Source organism: Gavialis gangeticus, unplaced genomic scaffold (assembly GCF_001723915.1).
Source record: "Gavialis gangeticus isolate Ggan-Ray unplaced genomic scaffold, GavGan_comp1, whole genome shotgun sequence".
In the NCBI taxonomy this organism is placed as follows: Eukaryota; Metazoa; Chordata; order Crocodylia; family Gavialidae; genus Gavialis; species Gavialis gangeticus.
Genome location: NW_017728992.1, coordinates 68337753 through 68356708, shown reverse-complemented (window position 1 = coordinate 68356708; position 18956 = coordinate 68337753). Strand labels below are relative to the sequence as shown.

Sequence of the window (18956 nt, the reverse complement as noted above, 5' to 3'; positions counted from 1 at the left end):
CTGGGGAACCAAACATCCACTTATCTCATCCACCCTCTTGTGAATGGTAATTCAAACAATCCTACCCAGAATTCAATACTTTGTGTATAAAAGCCAGTATATTTGAAATCTGTTGAATGTTCAGTATTTTAATTTGCTCCAGAAAATTCCATTGCCTAAACTTTGAATTCATTCTGCATTTTACAAATCTAATTCAACACTGTGATATATGTATGTGACCAAAAAATACTGCATGCTCTTATGTCACTTTGCGCTGGTTGTTCAGATTCAAAATAGTCCTTGTATAGTGAACTAATCTAAACTTTCTCAAGTATAAATGCCAAATCAAAAAATATATAGTGCTAGTAATTATATTTCTTTGCTTCTTGAGTTGTTTCTTATCTAAACCAACAGCACTATTAATAGGGGAACATCACATTATTCCACAAATGTTCTACTTATTATCAAGTTAAATCATTTTTTTCTGAATTTGGGGGTTCATTGAGAGTCACCAGACTTGAATGTCTTGTCTGCATAAACTACTGCTTTGGTGAGGTATTGAATGAGCTGCCTACTCAGATTTGTTTTGTGTTTCAAGATTTCTTTTGCATCTAAATTCTCTCGCCTGCAATGGGAAAGTTGTAAACCTGTTGCTGTGTAGGTACATTCACATTGGAGAACAAGTCTTGGAATGTTTTCTGCTTGTGTTTTCTAAGTAAGTTGTCATATTTCCATTCACAGTTGTTCAGCAATTAAATCCTTCCATTTTGTTTGTATTGGTATTGAAGGTAACCAATCGAGGAGAAGCTCACTTAGAACTAAATGCCTTTAGAAGAAAGCATGACTGTGCCTTGGTGATATCTGGTGACTCTCTAGAGGTGAGATCTGGGTTTCTATCAGATGTCTTTTAACTGTATCAGAGTATATAGAAAGGAAATTGTTATTTTCATTTATTTAAAAAGGCTTTCAGAATCCTCCTTAAATCCTGCTTTAAATTATCCTCATGGTTGCTAGTAAGGTTTAATTGAGCAATAATTAAAAAATGCCTCAACTAGACAACAAAATCTTGTTCATTTCATGGGTTGTCACCAAAAACAAGGTTCACTGAACGGTAACATAAAACACATATACAATACAATTCATATAACTAAGTTGTTTTGTCTTGTCTGTTAACACCAAAGAAATAACTATAAAAGTTTACAATATGTCAAGTTCAAAAAAATGTGAACACATTATTTCTCACATTGATAGCATTAAAGCAATACACTGTTTAAAAAAAAAAAAAAAAAAAGTAGTATTTCATTTTCTCTGATATTAATTTCTTAGTAGTGAAATGAGCCCAGACTGGGGTGCCACTCATACTTTGGAATGAATGTCATGTAAGATGCTTTTTTCCCTAGGTTTGTCTGAAATATTATGAACATGAGTTTGTAGAGCTGGCATGCCAGTGCCCTGCTGTAGTGTGCTGTCGCTGTTCACCGACCCAGAAAGCCCATATTGTGAAACTCTTACAACACCACACTGGAAAACGCACATGTGCAATAGGTAAGTGTCAGATCCAGTTTCATTTTCAGGAATTAGAACTTGGTAAACTTGGCCAATAGATGGCAACAGGGAGAAGTAAATTAAAAGCAAATCCAAAGGATTACATACCAGTGTTTCAAGATATTTCACTGACAAGTATTAGTGATTTTCAGTAAATGATGCCATTGCAAGAGAAGGGGGGAAGTTAAAATGCTTATGAAAAATATTTTGACCTTTGAAACTATATTACTTTTAACCCAAGCATTAATATCAAGAATTTAATGCAGATAAGTACAGTACTAAAAAAGCAAACAAAAAAAAACAATGAAAGGGGGAGAAATATGAACAGCTGAATATTGCAGTGACACTTTTCAGGTGATGGAGGAAATGATGTCAGTATGATTCAAGCAGCAGACTGTGGAATTGGAATTGAAGGCAAGGTAATATTGTTTGTTTTCTCACTTATAATTTCAACAATATTGTATTAGAAGGGCTTTTTTAAAGCTACCTAATTAAACAAGTGTTATAGTGCATCCATACTTTTCAAACTTCCAGACTAATATTTAAGTATTTAAAAGGAATGTCACAAAGCTGTAAGAGAAATGTAATCTTTCTGTCATACCTTCTTAACTTCAGTCTGTTCTAACTTAACTTTTTTTTCTCTTTAAAAATGTAAGAATAACAAAATCTCTGTAGGTTATTTTTTTAGTTCAATATTTATGTTTTAGTGAATGATTCAGGATGAGTGACTATACTTCAGTAGTTAGTGACTCTTAAAGTATATACAGAATATTATATGTTGCATTCAACACTACAGTGCTGCTAAAATTGAATAATGAAGAAGGAATATTACACGTACAAACTGTTGCATTATGAAAATTCTGCAATCTGGACATTTCTGCATTGATTTTGATGTGTTTGTTTTGTTTTAGGAGGGAAAGCAAGCTTCCTTGGCAGCTGACTTTTCTATCACACAGTTTAAACATATAGGCAGGCTGCTGATGGTACACGGTCGAAACAGTTACAAAAGATCAGCAGCACTTGGTCAATTTGTCATGCACAGGGGCCTTATTATTTCAACTATGCAGGTATTTCAGTTTCTGTCTTGGTAGAACACCCACTAATGTCATTACATTTAAAATACTATTGTGAAACTAAATTTAATCCTTGAATCCGATTTTCTTTTTTTCTTTTTTTTTTTTAAATTGTACTGCACTGCACATGGAAGCATCTTAAGTAATTTAGTGATGCTCAGTTTTAAAATGTGCTGTCTTCTCTTTTTCAAGGCTGTATTTTCTTCAGTCTTCTATTTTGCATCTGTTCCTTTGTACCAGGGATTTCTAATGGTGGGGTAAGTTACAGCCAAAATCTTCAATACCTAGTAAAGTCATTCCAAACTAACTTTGTTTTTGGTGGGGCGGGGTCTTTTTAAAAATATATACCATTGATCATTTCTGTCACATTTGTAATTAATATGTCAATGGATGCTGGTATGAACAAATAGCCATACACGTAATTCAGGGTCACAGAGCCCAGCCCAATCTCCTTTACTACCTCTCCAGGGTGAACTTCCCAAAACATAACCAAATACCAAGCACCTGATCATCATGGCTTTATAGAAATAAAACTCATCCTCTAAAAAATAAACAAAGCAGACATAAAGATGCATTGGTGAGGTGTCACATTTCATCGCAAGCCCCACAATCCAAGTACCTATAGTGTGGCAACTTCAGAGGCAAGTGAGTTTGCATCCAAATAAACCTACCAAAGGATGAAAATCTAAGCCACCCTAGTGTTGGCACCTTCCAGTCATGTATGTGGACATTCTCCTGTCACTCCCAGGCAGTTTCCTGGGTTTCCTTTCTACGGCTGGAACAGTATCATAACTAGGGTACAGTGAGGGGACACCCATCCCACATGCTGACTATGAGTGTTTGCCTTGATCCTCCATACCAGGAGGCTTTGCCATGGCAGGGAAGTTCACCGCTGCTGCCGCCAGCCATAGGAGACAGGCAAGGTAGCAGTGCACTGATCAGTAAGATACTCATCCCTCCTATTTCTGCAAAGGTTAGTTATGACTGTCTTCCACAAGAAGCGGTCTCCAAAACTGCTGCCTCCACTCAGAAAGGGAAGCATCTAACAACTTCAAGGTGCTGCTTTGTCAGTTTTGCTCTGGGATCACTTACTAACAACAAACATGAGGGTAAGGGTCTGGGTCTGGGTCTCCCTCCATGCCCTGCGCCCTCTCCTTACTAACAGCTTCTTTTATAGCCCTTATTTTTATTACAAGAGTATCTAGAGCCTTCAGTCAAGTTTGGAACCTGTTATCCCTGGCATACATTAGGCATTGCATAGGTGTATATTAAAAATATTCAAAGCACTCTCAAAATCATGAGACCATCACAACAAAAATAAATTACAGGCAGTCCTCAACTTACAACATTTCGAGTTACAACATTTCACACTTACAATGTTTATAAATTGATACCGTTTCAACTTTCTGACGTCAGTTTCAACTTTCCAACACTTGATCTGACGCCAAGCCATGCCAGCGAACAAGTTCACTGCATCACGCATCTCCCTGGAGAACATCTGTCCAAACTTCCTTGGACACTTTAAGAAAGCAGACAAGACTCCAGAAAAACCTGCAGCCAAGACTCCTGAGAAAACTCCAGCCAAAAACCCTTCAAAAAGTCCAACCAGGAGCCCTTCAAAACATCCAGCAAAGTCTCCTTAAAGAAGTCCTTCCAAATCAATATGATTGCTATTTACAATATAAGTACATTAATGTAGCTATATTACTCATCTATAATTGATTGAGTGCACAATGTTTTGACTTAAGACGTGGTTTTCAGGAACCAATTGTGTCGTAAGTCTGAGGACTGCCTGTATATTTGGTTTCAAATCCAGTAATTGTATATCAGCATGTACACACTGGTACTAACAATCCACTCCACTTGTGCTGTTAAGACTTCTAAACCACCTGTGAGGGACAGGAGAGCACTTGTTTCTATATTATTTTTAATAAAGATGCTAAGAATTATAAACTTAAATGCAAGTTCATTGTCATATCCTTTGTCATCAAAATACTTTGTCAAATGTACATTACTGAGTATGAGGCTGATTAGTATGGTGACTGATTAGTGTAAATTTTTGTTTGATATATTTGCATCCATAATTTTATACAATTTAATACAACTGGCAGCTTTCAGAAGCTGTATGGGACAGGTTTTAAAATGGGTCAGTTAGCATTAGCCAAGATACGCAAGTGGATTGCCTAGAGTTTGTCAGGGTAACCATATTCACTCAAAAGAGCCATAAAATTATTTGAGATTAATAAATCAGTTTAAATGGGTAGAAATGAATCATTTTAACATAATTTCACTGTGCTCTTGTCCTCAGGTATGCAACTATATACACTATGTTCCCAGTCTTCTCTTTAGTGTTGGATCAGGATGTGAAACCAGAAATGGCATTGCTATATCCAGAACTTTATAAGGATCTCACAAAGGTATGAATAAGCCACGTGTTTGAATATGAATACTTATTTTGGCTCTAGTATGTGTTGAAATCATGACAGATTTTTATATTTACTCTGTGGAGATATTCCAGGTAAGAAAACCTATAGATAGTGTTGTACAAAAGCCTGTACTGTGTGTGTAGTGCAAGGTAACAAATGTCTAACTTGCTCTGTTAAATAAAATGTTTTGGCAAAGTCAGCAGAAGTCAGGCAGACTGAATTAAGTCAACTAAAATTGTGCATCAATACTACCTTAAAATCATTTGAGATCACTCTTTCTCTTACCCCCAAACAGGATAGTCCTTTCCATCTTGTGCACTATTTAAAAGACCATCAAACAGTGCTATTTCTTATAAAAACTTAACAGTTAATGGCAATAAAAATACTTTTCAAATGAAAGACTAATTTATTGCTTTGTATTTCAAATACTCTGTGTTTGTCCTACTTTTTTTGCATCTTGAATAAAAGGTCATGAGGATTTTAAATGGTAGTTATTGCCCAGTTAGCAAGCTGAGGTCTGTACCCTGGAAACCTTGTTTAACTCTTCAATGTTGTATAGTGATATGGTGAAATTAATATATAGTGATGTAGTGATATGGTCAAATTAATGCTTTTGAATTAATGCTTTCCATTTATCTCATCAAAATTTACACAGCCCTAGGCCATCTGATTTCCAGGTGTTCTTATTTTTTAATTATTTTTTAAATCCAGTGAAATAATATAAATTCTGGGAGGCTTTCCGGTTTTAAATTATTTTTTAATTTTATAATAAAAATTTTTGCAGATTTTGGGTTTTAAATAAAATTGATGGTTTTAAGCAGAAGTTGATTATTTCTTTGGAATAGGGACTGCATTGTCACTTGCACTTGAAAGTGTGTAGCGCATTCTGTACACCAGTTAAAATAGTAATTTCTCTAGGGAAATACAAATTTAAAGTATTTTTTTTAACCTGAATACATAGTATACAGCATGCCCTGTAGCTTCTATTTCATCATGATGTTTTTGTGCAATGTACAGTAAGTACACTGAATTTTATAATAATATTTACATTCAACACCATTAGCTCAGGTGGCTCCTTTGAGATGGGGAAAGTATTTGAGAGCTTTTTTTTTTTTTATTTGTAATCTGTTAGCTACTCCTGGAAATGTTTGTTCTCTTGCCTGGCCTTCTAGAACTGTTAAGTCATTTAACAAACAGTCCAAGTTATATGATAGCCAGCAATTTCTAAATATCTGTGGAAATAATAATTTATTTTTGTTTTAGCTCCACTAACAAATTCCTTATTCATAACCCAGCTTCTGCTTGTGGATAAAGTTTTCATCCTTTGCCTTATTTACTATGCAATTTTGTATCTCAGGTGTTCCAGTAAGAAATATTTATTCCAAATATCTAATATCCTGACCTACAATTATATTCTCAGTAGTTTTATCTGGTGATAAATCTACACTACTTTGTTATCCAGAACTTTGTTTAAAAACCTGAACGCAGCTGCTGCAAAGTAAAATATTGCCTACTTTTCTAAATGCTGCTGCTCTCTGATCTGCTGTGCAGGTCACCCCAGATTAGAAGTGGTTTCAGGGCTTCTGCTTCCTTGGCCAAAAGAGATTGGGTGCATCAGAAAAACTAATCTTTGCCTGTCAGGAGTTTTGTCCTCTGGAAAAGAAAATGCAGGCTTCCTGGCCAGTAGAAACCTGTTTGGAATTCAGCAGCCAAAACATAGTAATGGAAGAGAGAATAAAAACTGGGAAAACAGCAGTTTTCAGACCAAATTCCTTATTTTTCATTAAGTTGGATAATTGCATCATAGTAGTCAATTGAACTGCTAGCTCTAGTTGTTTCTCAGTCTACCACTTCCAGATTCTAGATCTCTGCTTCCTGCCTTCCTTTCAACTTGCATTTTGTACAGTAGCTGACACATTTGTAGGATGTTGCCTCCTGATTTAATGCAGTGGTTCTCTTTGGAATACAAGCACCACTTTAAACTATAGTGTCTTTGGCCTAACTTTAGAGGTTGCAGGAAGTTTTCAGAGTCATCCCCTAATGACTATACAAAGTCTATGTTTACCCTACAATTCTGGGGCTCTGGCTTTATGCTTGGTAAACTTTCATCCTAAATAAAGTTATCCCAAAGAAACCTGAAATGCCATAACTTCTTTTGTTCCCCCTCACAAGCTCAGGCTGTGCAAATGTACCTCTTTCCTAACACAGTTATGAATAAAGCCTCAAAAGTTAATTTGTATGCCAGCATCTCCAAAGATTTCTCAAGTTGTAGGGGTTTATGGAGACATTCTCAGAGCCTGATGGACCAAACTCTTCAGAACGTTTTACTTTAAGTTTAAACTAGGGCATGTTACTTTTAGGGAAAAGGGAATTACTGGTATTTTTACATGTGTTCCCCGACATGGCACTGGGCACTTTAATTAGCGAGCCACACTAATTTCCATGCTGCAGCAGACTCAGTTAATCGAGGCTGCTCTGACTTGCTGGATTTCCAGCATGTCAGAGCAGGCTCTGTGCACACACATAGGAGCTCAATTGTTTTCTCATTTATTTTACTTTAATTAATATTTCAAAGCTTTCAGAGCCTTCAGCCCATGCTAGTCATCCTAGGAGAGCTCAAACCCACTTGCTATTACCAAAGATAGTCATGAGCTTTGTCATTCAGATCTGCTGGTGTTATACGAAAGGAGCTGATTTCCAAAGATGGTATTTGTAGAAGGTAACTTAGGGTGTAGCGAAGCATTACACTTCTATCAGTAGAATTGTTTTTAGTGTGGTAGAAATGTTTAGCATACATGCATTCACACCGCTTAATCTGGTCTAAAAATGCTGCACCGGGTGGAAAGTTAAACCCAGATTGACAAAGTTTAATCTTAGTGCAGTATGGATGAGTCAGATTAACAAAAGCTTGTACAGTTCCCATGTTGGTAGAAGCTTCTCTGTTGTCCTCCAGGCATTGCTTCTCCTCCCCTCTCCCTTCCAGAGAGGGACAGTCTGTGACTCAACCAGGGGTTTGGTCTGGCTGAGTCACAGACCAAACCCCTTCCCCTGTCGTCCCTGGGGCCCAAAAAGCCCAGACCCTCTCCACAGCCCCAGGGCTGTGCAGCTGTTACCTCCACCCCTCCCCAAACAGGTGGGAGAGCCACTTGCCAACCCCCCAGACCTGCTAGCACCCTGGCAACATGGGGGCTTCAGGTGCAGAGCTCTCAAGTGCTGCGTGGGGAAAGAGCCTCTCCTCACTCACAGCACTTGAAAGCCTGCACCTGCAGGCCCATGCACGGAGCTGTGAGTGCTGGCTAGAAGTGCTGCGCAGGGACAGCATCACTCCCTCCTGGCACTTCAGAGTCCTGCACCTCCAAATCCTTATGCAAGGCTGCTGGCACATGCTTTGAAATCAGGAAGATGCTCTCCCTGGCAGGACTTGAGAGTCCTAAGCTCTGGTGGCAGTAGTGGGGCTTCCTGCAGCCAAAACCCCAGAATCACTGTCGTGAAAGTCCCCCACTCCATGGCAAGAGCCGCAGCCTCAAAAGATAGGAGACCCCTTGAGGACTGCTCTCTGATAGCTTGATAGCTGAGAGGCTAGGAGGGAGAGGATGTCGTTAAGAGTGAGGCATGGTCCCTATGGGCCAGAGTCAGTCAGCCCTGACTTGCTCCCGCCATGTGGCCACCTGTCTCCAGGCATGCTGGGATGTGTGCTCTGGGCCCCCTGGCTGGATGCCATCTGTAGCACAGTGTGTCTGTAGCTTGCCTGACCTTCAACTGGTAGTATTTTCCACCGCTTAGTCTAAACTGTTTAATTTCCACTGGTTCATTTGAATGCTTATATGCACCCTTAGGCTCTGTGACTTGCTGCACCAAATCACTGAAAGACAAATTATACTTTTCTTAAAGCAGAAGCCAGAAAGCTTGAAGGCTCTAAATTCTTGGGTTCCATGGCTTGGCACCCACAGAAGCATATTTCAAATTGATAGTGCCCGTAATACTCTTTTAGGAAATAAAAATGAGCATGTGGGGAAACTTGAGAACTACTGAGTAATATTTCTGGTTAAAATATTGTGTGATCAGTAATGCACAAATGACTCATGTTTTACAAGATTTGTATTTGGCTCTAGCAGTACAATGTAATTCTCTTGTGAGTATTTGTTATAGACACTCATGATTGTATTGCTCTAGGATCATAGCAATATGAAACAAACATATTTCTGCATATCTCTTTTTATATTATAGACACTAACATAAATCTTTGCCGATACTATGCAGCTGAATACCTCTTCTACTGTTGCTTACATATTGACATGGGATAGGAGTCAGATTCTTATGGTTTGGTTCATTTTCTGGGACATGCTAGCACTGGAAAGGTCCTGTGGTGGGGGGAGAGGTGCAATAACCCAGGCTGCTCTGTCCAGGGAGTCAGAACAAGCTGCAAAGTTGAGAGAGAAGGTGAGAGCAGCTTAGTATGGCTGCATCCCTCTACCTGGGTTCAGCACCTCAGCCACCATGGCTCTTATGGAATCCCACCCATATATCCCTGATGAAACTCAGAGGATAGGTGCCATTGCTCCCACCACCGGCAAAGGTATGAATCTCCCTCTTGTGCCAGGTGCCTTCAAAGGCATAGAGGTGCACGAATTCCACACCTCTTTCTAAACCCATGGGGGTGAATTGAGTCCCAAGATAGCATTTCTGTAAACTTTTTACAACTATCTCTGTGCACTGTTAATCTGTGGGCCAGAAGAGCCATGCTGTAGGCTCTAGCCATGCTCACATAACATCCAGGCCTTTATGTGAGATCCATACACGATTCTTCTTAGAATGTCTCTGTTTCCCTTTGTTTGCTGTGGATATGTTTTGCAATGGCTGTATAATCATTCAGATAACTGCATTCAGTGTGCTCTTACCTGGACTAGAAGTTTTCCATATTTGCTTGCTTTGGTACCACTATTGCAGGCAATGTGGAAGAATAACAATTTCCCACCCTTAGCTGTACCAGTCCAGGAAAGTGCTTCTTAGTCTCAACCCAGAGCAATAGTGGGTTAATTTGTGGCTGGCTACGGCCATGCTGTTTTGAAATACTTTTTCCTTCTGAATGGTGATCCATATTTTTGCTGATATGATTGCCATTTTCATGGGCACAAATAGTTGTTTTATGCCTACTTTTATTTTCTGTGTTTGCACTTTCTTCCCTATAAAATCCAAATCCCCTCACACAATGCAAGTCCTGAGCACACAAAATTAGTCACATTTTATTTATACAATTTAGACAGTTCATTTTGATTGGGCCCATGGCTTGTTTACGGTCACAAGAAGACAATATTTCCTTATTGGGCAAGGAAATCATCTATGATATTATTACAGCCTTTAGTGTAATAAGCCATATTATGTGTTTCAGTTGGCACTGTGGGCACTGTTTCTTAGCAAATAACTGTCTGACATTCCAAATGGATAGTTAGAATATACTAGACCATACTAGCTACAGTTTTGTTTTATGTTTTGAGATTCAAGTTGGCAGTTCCAAACTACTGTTTAGCTCTCATGTATATAGCAAAGACAACAGGTATAAATACCAAAAAAATATGCAACCGAGTAACACTTTATTGCAACTAGCCCTTCTGAAGAGAGGAAGCAATAGCAGTGCAATCTCAAATGTAGGTCTTCTGTTTGTTCCATTATTGTACCCCCAATATTGGCCTCTTCACACAAATCCAAAGCTAATCCTGAAGCCAGTGGAAACTTTACAGCCGAGACCACGTGAAAATGCTCACTACAGTTGTAAAATTAAGAAGTTATGCCTTGCAAAGTGTAACTGGAATGTCTCTACAGTGCTGAGCTACTTTAAAAATCCATGGATCAAGTAGATTTTTCTACTTCACTTAACTAACCTGTCTTACCTGTTTCCTTTAGGGAAGATCCTTGTCTTTTAAGACCTTCTTCATCTGGGTTTTAATCAGTATTTACCAAGGTAGGAGAGATCCCTAATTTTACTGAACTAAAGATTTTTTGTCTACTATTAACAATATTGTTTTTCAGCTCCAGGTTAAATTCCCAAAGCTTAAAATTTCATCAACAGTTATATATATTGCTTTCTTTTTATCTCGTAAATCGATATTCTAGCATTGTGCCAGGCCTATTCACAATGCAGCATGGATTGGTATTTTTATTGATGCATGTCGCCTAAAAACTGACCTGTTTTTAATTAAATGTTAATCCAGAAAAATTTTAACCAGTGCTTATCACGTTGCATATGCTACACAGTAGTTTTCTTTCATGGAACGACAGAAGTACTATTTTAAAAATCTGAATTATGTAATCAGTTAAAAGTAATTAAGTTCATTTTGTCTAATGCTACAAATAAATGAGATATTGTTGAAAATGTAATTAATGGTTGATCAGATATATTACACTAAAATGTGTTTAATTTTCTGATAGTATTTTTTTTTATCTTACAGTCTTGTTCTGGTTTTACTGTTGTACACACAGAATGGAAGAAATATTAGTCTCACATAAGAAATGAATGGAGAAAACTTTCAAATTAACTGATCCAGTATTTACCTTGCAATTGAAAAGAACACCAAACCAAAATATAGTCGCACAATGAATCTATAACTTTGTGTGCCTTTTTCAGGTGGTATTCTGATGTATGGAGCCCTGCTGCTTTTTGAATCAGAATTTGTACATGTTGTTGCCATTTCCTTTACTGCCCTAATCTTGACTGAGCTCTTGATGGTTGCACTGACCATACGAACATGGCACTGGTTAATGGTGGTGGCTGAATTCCTCAGTCTTGGCTGCTATGTGGCCTCCCTTGCATTTCTAAATGAATATTTTGGTGAGTAGCAATAGAATATCTTTGGCTCAGCAAGTAAGTTTTCTAAAATAGTTGTTTTTAATCTTTTTTCACATGTTATATTGCAAATATTTATGTATTTTTATGAAACCGCTTCAGTGCTTAAGACATTTCATGATAAATTCTAAAATACTTTCTTCGTTTCTCTTCAGGATTTGTAGCGGATTTTTTACATAGTTTATCTATACAGTCTTTTACTCAGTGTGCACATGCTTTTTCTCATTGTGCTTCATTTCAAGGATGATACAAGCTGCTGTCATCTTGAATCAGCTTTGAATCATTAAAGTTAGAGTGATGTTCTAGCCATGATGGTCCAGGAATTATACAACAGGCAAGGATTTCTTAGGGTGATAACTTTTATTGGTCCAACTATATAGTTGGGATAAAGTTAGAGAAGTTTTCAAATGCAAAGCATTCTTCCTTTCCTTTAAGTTGTTAGATGGACAGTACTGAAATTGTATGCGATTTAATAAAAAAAAAATCTTTAAAAGCACCAGCTTTCAAAGCTCTTATAAGGCAGATTTAAAACAGCTTTTGGATATTTGCATATTTTTATTTCTGTAAGATAAAAACAGTTTTGCAACGATAAATAAAATATAAGCAACTTAAGATCATAGGAAAGTAGGTCTGGAAGGGACCTCAGGAGCTCATCTAGTCCATCCGCCTGCTCAAGCCAGAATCATCCTTTACTAAATCATCCCAGCTGTCTGTCTAACCTGCTCTTGAAAGTTTTCAGAGATGGAAGTTGATTTCATGTTTCCATATGAGATGTTTCTATAGGTAGATGAAATGCATGTTAATATTCAGTAATTAATATTCAAGTGTATTTGATAAAGTGGCAGATACAATCCCAAAAGACACTTTTTAAAATATTTTTCAAGTATTGGTTTAAAAAAATGTTCCTTTATAGCTAGCAAAACTTCCTCAGGAATATTATCTTTAGCAAATGTCTATTAAAAGAAAGATATGTGCCTGTTCACCTTAGATATGACCTGCAGTGGACATTTCTTAATCACAGTATGTTGTAATGACTGATGGCAGTGGTGTTTGGAGTACAGTGCCACTTACTCTAAGCATTTTCCACATACAGAAGTCCCTACCGTAAAGTGTTTGCAGTCATATTCTCACTCCAGACTAAGACAATAATAATTAATAATATAATATAAGACAATATTAATTATTTTGCAATCTAAATCAGCTAGCCTCTTAAAATAAGACTAGTGCAGTAAGGCAGCATTTTGCATGTGTATTTTTAAAGTTAGAGAGGTATTTGAGGTTGCCAAAGTTTTGGACCTTGCATGGAGCTGAAGGTTTTATTATCTTTATTCCTGGAAGAAACCAGACCGAGTGAGGTCTCCTTAGATCCATCCAAGAGCATTAAAGCTAAATAAAGCATTAGAGAGCTAAACTAGATGGATTAGCATGTAAGACAGGTAGTTTTGTTGTAAAATCCTTTGCAGCAGACAGTTTCAGAGGTACGTCAGGCTTAGTTTTGTTTCTCTTAAATTCTAGCGTGCCTTAGTTTTGTCTTAGGGCCCTACTAATATATCTAGAAAAATGCTTTGTACATCACCCTGCTGTACAAGGCATACTTTGTTGTTAAAATGCGCATGGTAATATTTAAAGTACATTTCTTTGAAATTTGACTGTGTGAGAAAAATACTCAATTTACATGGCAAATGGAGTCAAGGAGTATACATTTTTAAATGGAATTTCACAAGATTTGCCTGGGATCCGAGACTCTAGATGGACTCTTTCCTTCAACTGTGTTTGACTTAAATTATCCCTCAGTATTTCTGCTGTTCAGCCACCAGTAGAATGGATATTAAGAAAATAATTCTGATGAGGATAATACAAGAGGAATAGAATCCAGCTCCCCCATCTCTACTCTGCAGACCCTACAGTACAAAAAGGAGTAAAAATCACTAAAAACTTTTGTCAGTATTTGTCTGACATCAGATAGTCTATAGATAGGAATGAATTCAGGCAAGTAATATCTATTGAGTAAAAAACTGCCATTTTTTTCAGAAATGAAGTCTTTCTTAAGCATTCTTAAGCTTAAGCATTAACTGGCAGATTGTAAGTACAGCTACTCCTCATTTAACACTGTAGTTATGTTCTTGAAAAATGCGACTTTAAGCAAAATGAAGTTAAGTGAATCCCGTTATGTCACAGTAGTTACCTACCAGCAGGCGGTGGCCAAACAACGTTATAACTGAACATTGCACAACTTTAAATGAGTATGTTCTCTAATCGGTCAGTGACGTAATAACAAAACAACATTAACCGGAACGACGTTAAGTGAGGAGTGCCTTTATTAGAAGTATCTCCTTTTCTTTCTCTCTCTCAAATTCCAAATGTTCTCTTTTAGCCACTATACACATATGGTATGTAATAACTTGTGTGACTGTCCTCTGTGGTGAGTATTGCAGTTTCTCACCATAGCTCAAGAGAGTTGCATTTTAATAATGTTGCCATGAACATACCAATTTTGCAATATTGGTCTTCAGTTCTGAATTCTTCTGCCTCTTCCCTGATTGGGCTTTCTCTTTGTTTTGTTTCTGAGCTGATGGTAGACAGCGATATTTGATAGAACGTACTTCACCGTACTCGCATATATTCATGTCATTAGAGTAGTCCCATTTGATCATGTTTGGTTTTGATCTTCCACTTTGCACACACAGGCAATTTAGGCATCATCATGCTGGCCAGTGTAGATCTACCTCTCTTAGAAGATCCTCCTGGGGTTCTGGGTCCATTTCAGAACACCTGATTACACATAATCTTTCCTTCCATAACCTCAGTCATGCCCTGTCAGCCATCGTATTCAATAGCACAACAAAACTCTTTCATACTTTAAGCCATTAGGTATCAGGTTGTGCAATACCAGCCAGTAAGCACATGCTATCCTTTGGTGTTGACTTTAGACATCCTGGTATGTCACGACAGCTGTTGTTTAGAACTGGGTCTCTTTTCTTGGCATCGACTGATCTTTCTCATACTGGACATGCATTCTCTGCAGTGTAGTAACACAAGGCAACAGCAGTGGTTCATAATGTAGCTAGGTTCACTCCCTGCTTTGAGGTGAACAATTTTTAAAGTATGTTGTTGTGTGTGCTAACTTTCCCTTTCATCTTCTCTAGTGTGGTTTGAACATAAGTGTTCAGTCCACTGTAACCCCATGGGGTTTAGGTGATTAGTCAGTGGGATTCCATCCCAGATAATGTGTAATTTCCGCTTGGCTTCTCTATAGTGTACATGAAAAGCTGTGACCTTCATCTTGGTTGGGTTGGTATGAAGCTGGTTCTTACTGTAATAATCTGAAAGGTTGCTCAGTCCACATGTCAATCTGGTCTCGATAGTGATAAAGTTCTTCTCTTGTGATGTGACGCATAAATCATCAGCATATATGAAGCTCCTTGTATTACTGTACATGGTTTGGTCTTTGGTATATACATTAAAAAGGATTGATGCTAGCACACTACTCTATGGGAGGCCATTTCCAGAGGCTCCATTTCTTACACAGTTCCATGTAAAAATGTATATTTTCCAAAAGAGTTTGGATGAGCTGCACTAGGTGGTAGTTGTGCATCATATTGTAGACTTTGGCAAGCAGGTTTCAGTCATTGACTGTGTCATATGCCACTGATAAGTCTACAAACACAGCACCTATTATCATCCCTATCTCAAATCCATCTTCTGTGTGCTGTGTGATGTTTAGTATTTGGCTATTGCAGGACTTTCCTGGTCTGAGTCTGGCTTCTTCTGTTATTAGATGTTGTTTGATAGGAGGTGAAAGGTGATTGAGAATAAGGAATTTGTAAAGTTTGTAAAGATGGCACAGAAGTGACACTGGTGTAAAGTTTCCTGGGCCAGATGCATCCTTCCCTGGCTTTAATAGAGCTATTAAATGGGTCTGTCACCTTAGTGTAGGTATTCTGAGGGTTGATGAACAATTGTTAAAAATGGCATTATACCCATAATTTGCTTGTGGGATCAAGGGTTTTATCTGCTTTGTGCATATGTCTTCAAGTCCAGCTGTTTTGCTGTTCTTATTCCAGCATCCAGCTCATCTGTAGTGTATGGCATGCTAAAATGATTTTCCTCCAGATCAAAACAATTAATAATCATAAATATTTAAGAAACATAAATACGCTTTTTGGCTGGTGATGGCTGATGTCTTACACAAAATAGGTATTGCAACTGTACACCAACCAAAAGTGTAAGGACCTGTACGCTAAAGGTGTAAGGACCTTCATGTTTCTCAGTAGGATTCCTAAAGGTGTGGTCACTTTATATTGAAATATTTGCTGATCAAATGGAAGCAATTTACTTGATAAGTAAACAGTTATGTGACTTTTGCATCCAGATAACTTTACATTAGTATTCCATATATTTTGTAGGGAACTTATATTCCGCTGAGTATTAAAAATGGTTCAGTAATACCAGTCCATAGGGTTTAGTAAAGATGTGTGGGATATATTGCACTGTACGTTGTTCACTGACTAGTCTGAATATACACGCACATTTCTTGTTTTACCACACCAATTCAATACATTACCTTCACTTTATCTGTCAAAGTATCTTTATCTGTCAAAGTTTGGAAACTTTCAGGGTATTTGTTGGTAGCTAACTTGACATTCCCGAAACAAGTGTGAATTAAGATCGTGAAGCCCATTCAGCCCACAGTTAAACTAATTTATGTACTTGGGGAAGATAATCCAGTCCGATAGTGCTGGATTTCACTAATATATGCACATAAACAATGTTCTCCTCCATTTGTTTATACGAACAAGAACTTTTAACTAAAGCAACATTAGTCTTTTATTATGTCTTTTGAACAGACATATTGAACTTCTCCAAGTAATAAGACATAACCTAGTATAATTAGAAAGACCCAAAATATTTGGCTTCATCATGCAGCATCTCATTGGTAATGACAATTTTGAATGACAGTTGCAGGAAGCAGTCCTCCAATTAACACCACTAATCATATATTTATGATCTCTCTCATATTTCTTTTAGTATAGTTGCTCTTTTCTAGTTTCCTGTTTTATTTCTATAAATCTGTCCTTTTCTCTCTTATTTGCTCTTTTTGAAACAGGTATAGGCAGAGTGTCTTTTGGAGCTTTCTTAGGTAGGTGGAATTACAGTTTCCTTTAAAAAAATAATTCCATGAAGAAACAATCTCACTAAAAGGCATTGCTATTTCAAGTGTGTATGTACAAGAAAACCCTGGTTTCTTAAATATGCTCACTTACACATTATACATATGAATAGGAACATATTTGCCGAAGGTTTTGTGGCCTTTTCTTGGGTTAAAAATCAATCATGATAATTTCTGTATTTGAAATGATCTGGTGGGGGGCAGAGGGCAGGGGTTGGAGAGGAGTGGTAGAAGCATGGAAACAGCATCCAGCTCCCCAGCCCTGGCGCAGCTACCCCCCAGCTTCACCCAGCCCCCTGCTCCCCAGATGCAGCAGAAGCACAGATTCCAGCCAGAAGGAAGTTGTGCTAGGGCTGAGAAGCTGGACATTGCCTCCACACTGCTCCTGCTGCCCCAACATAACTCCCTTCTGGCTGAAGCTGTGCTCATACCACAGCCTTGGGGAAGAGAAAGGGGGCTTAGAGAGATGCACAGCTTTCAGCTCCCTGGCCCCAGGACAGTTTCATGCTGCTCATCCCTGGTGTATGTACAGCAGGGATGGGCAAAATTTGGCCTATGGGCCATATCCAGCCCCACAGTTGATTCTGTCCAGCCCACAGCACCAGCAGAGGCTAGAGCCACCATCCGCCTGCGAGCCAAATAGACTCAGTTGACAGGCCTGAGGGTCGCAGCTCCAGCTCAAGCCTCTCCTGGTGCCACAGGGGGACCCTGGATGGAAGCAGGCCGGCACACCCTCCTAGCACTGCCCAGGAGCCTGAGAAAGGGAGTCTGAACCTGTGCTGCCAGGTGGGCAGGGCTGCTTCCACCCAGTATCCCCTACAGTGCCAGCAGAGCCCAGAGCCCTGTCCACCTGCCCAGCACTGTGCAGCAAAGGGGGCGGGTGAAGGGGAGGAACTAAACCCCCGCCTTGGCCCTCTCCAACCTGGCTCCATGGGGGCTGAGAATGCCATGGCCCTGCCCCTGGCATGGCACAACTCTTAGCCATGTTCCTGCCTGCCAGTGTCAGCCAAGCTGGGAAGCGCAGGGAGGGAGATGGGAAAGAGCAGAGATAAAACACTACAGCCCCAGGTAGAATTATGCTTTCACTTCTGCTGTGGCTCTTGCGCCATCCTTGGCCCAGCTGCTGGGAGCATGTGTATGTGTATGTGAGTGTGTGTTTGCAGGAGCAGCCCTCAACAGCTCACCAAAATTCATTAAGTGGTCCTCCAGCCCAAATAATTGCCCACCCCTGGTGTACAGGGACAGGCAAAGCCTTGAAGTAGCTCTGCCAGTCATATGTTGCAACCCCCTGTTCTAGCCAAAACAGAATATTAAAAAAAGAATTGAGTTGTCTAGAATTGCTAGTTTAATAAGAATAATGTGAGTCACCCTGTCTCTTCAAATAATTGCAATGAAGAACCAGAATGATTTGATTCTTCTGACTTGATCTTTATTTCTACCACCAACATTTCTCCATACTCACAAAAAAGGTTTGGATTGCTGCTCATGGCAATAACTAGAGGTGCACCAATACATAGGTCTGATATCGCATTGGCACCAATATAAAGAAAACTGACTATATCGGAAATCGGCCTGATGTTGCCGATAATTTGGCCGATTAAATGCCCGTGCATGCACGCAACAGCAGCACAGCATGTAGGCGGTGAAGAGCACAGCCTGGTAGCTTGAAAAGCTGTGTGCACCTGGTAAGTCTGTTGTGGTGGAAGGGAAAGGGAGACAGAAGGGGCATGGGGGGCAGATCAACACTCCCCCACAGTGAGGGAGGGAGTGGGGCTAGGGCTGTCTAGCCCAGGTGGGGCAGGGCAGGGCAGGGCGTGGGATGGAGCCGCAGCTTGTCTGGGGCTTGTGGGCAGGGAGGGACAGCTCCTGCCACTGCACACACCCGAGAAGGGCACTGGGGAAAGTGGGCGTATGGCCCCAGA

At 39.1% G+C, this 18956-nt stretch overlaps 1 protein-coding gene across 2 annotated transcripts in view; it reads left to right on the top strand.

Moving 5' to 3' along the window:
* Positions 1 to 18956, top strand: part of ATP9B (ATPase phospholipid transporting 9B (putative)) — a 447238-nt gene that overhangs the window by 420482 nt on the left and 7800 nt on the right. The window contains exons 21-29 of one of the 2 annotated variants that reach the window (XM_019524092.1): positions 768 to 857; positions 1380 to 1524; positions 1879 to 1943; positions 2436 to 2591; positions 2790 to 2854; positions 4906 to 5014; positions 10925 to 10982; positions 11646 to 11849; positions 16972 to 17004. In XM_019524092.1, coding sequence (XP_019379637.1) covers positions 768 to 857; positions 1380 to 1524; positions 1879 to 1943; positions 2436 to 2591; positions 2790 to 2854; positions 4906 to 5014; positions 10925 to 10982; positions 11646 to 11849; positions 16972 to 17004 — 925 coding nt within the window. The remainder of the gene's footprint in view (positions 1 to 767; positions 858 to 1379; positions 1525 to 1878; positions 1944 to 2435; positions 2592 to 2789; positions 2855 to 4905; positions 5015 to 10924; positions 10983 to 11645; positions 11850 to 16971; positions 17005 to 18956) is intronic. The other variant, XM_019524099.1, reaches the window with a different exon arrangement.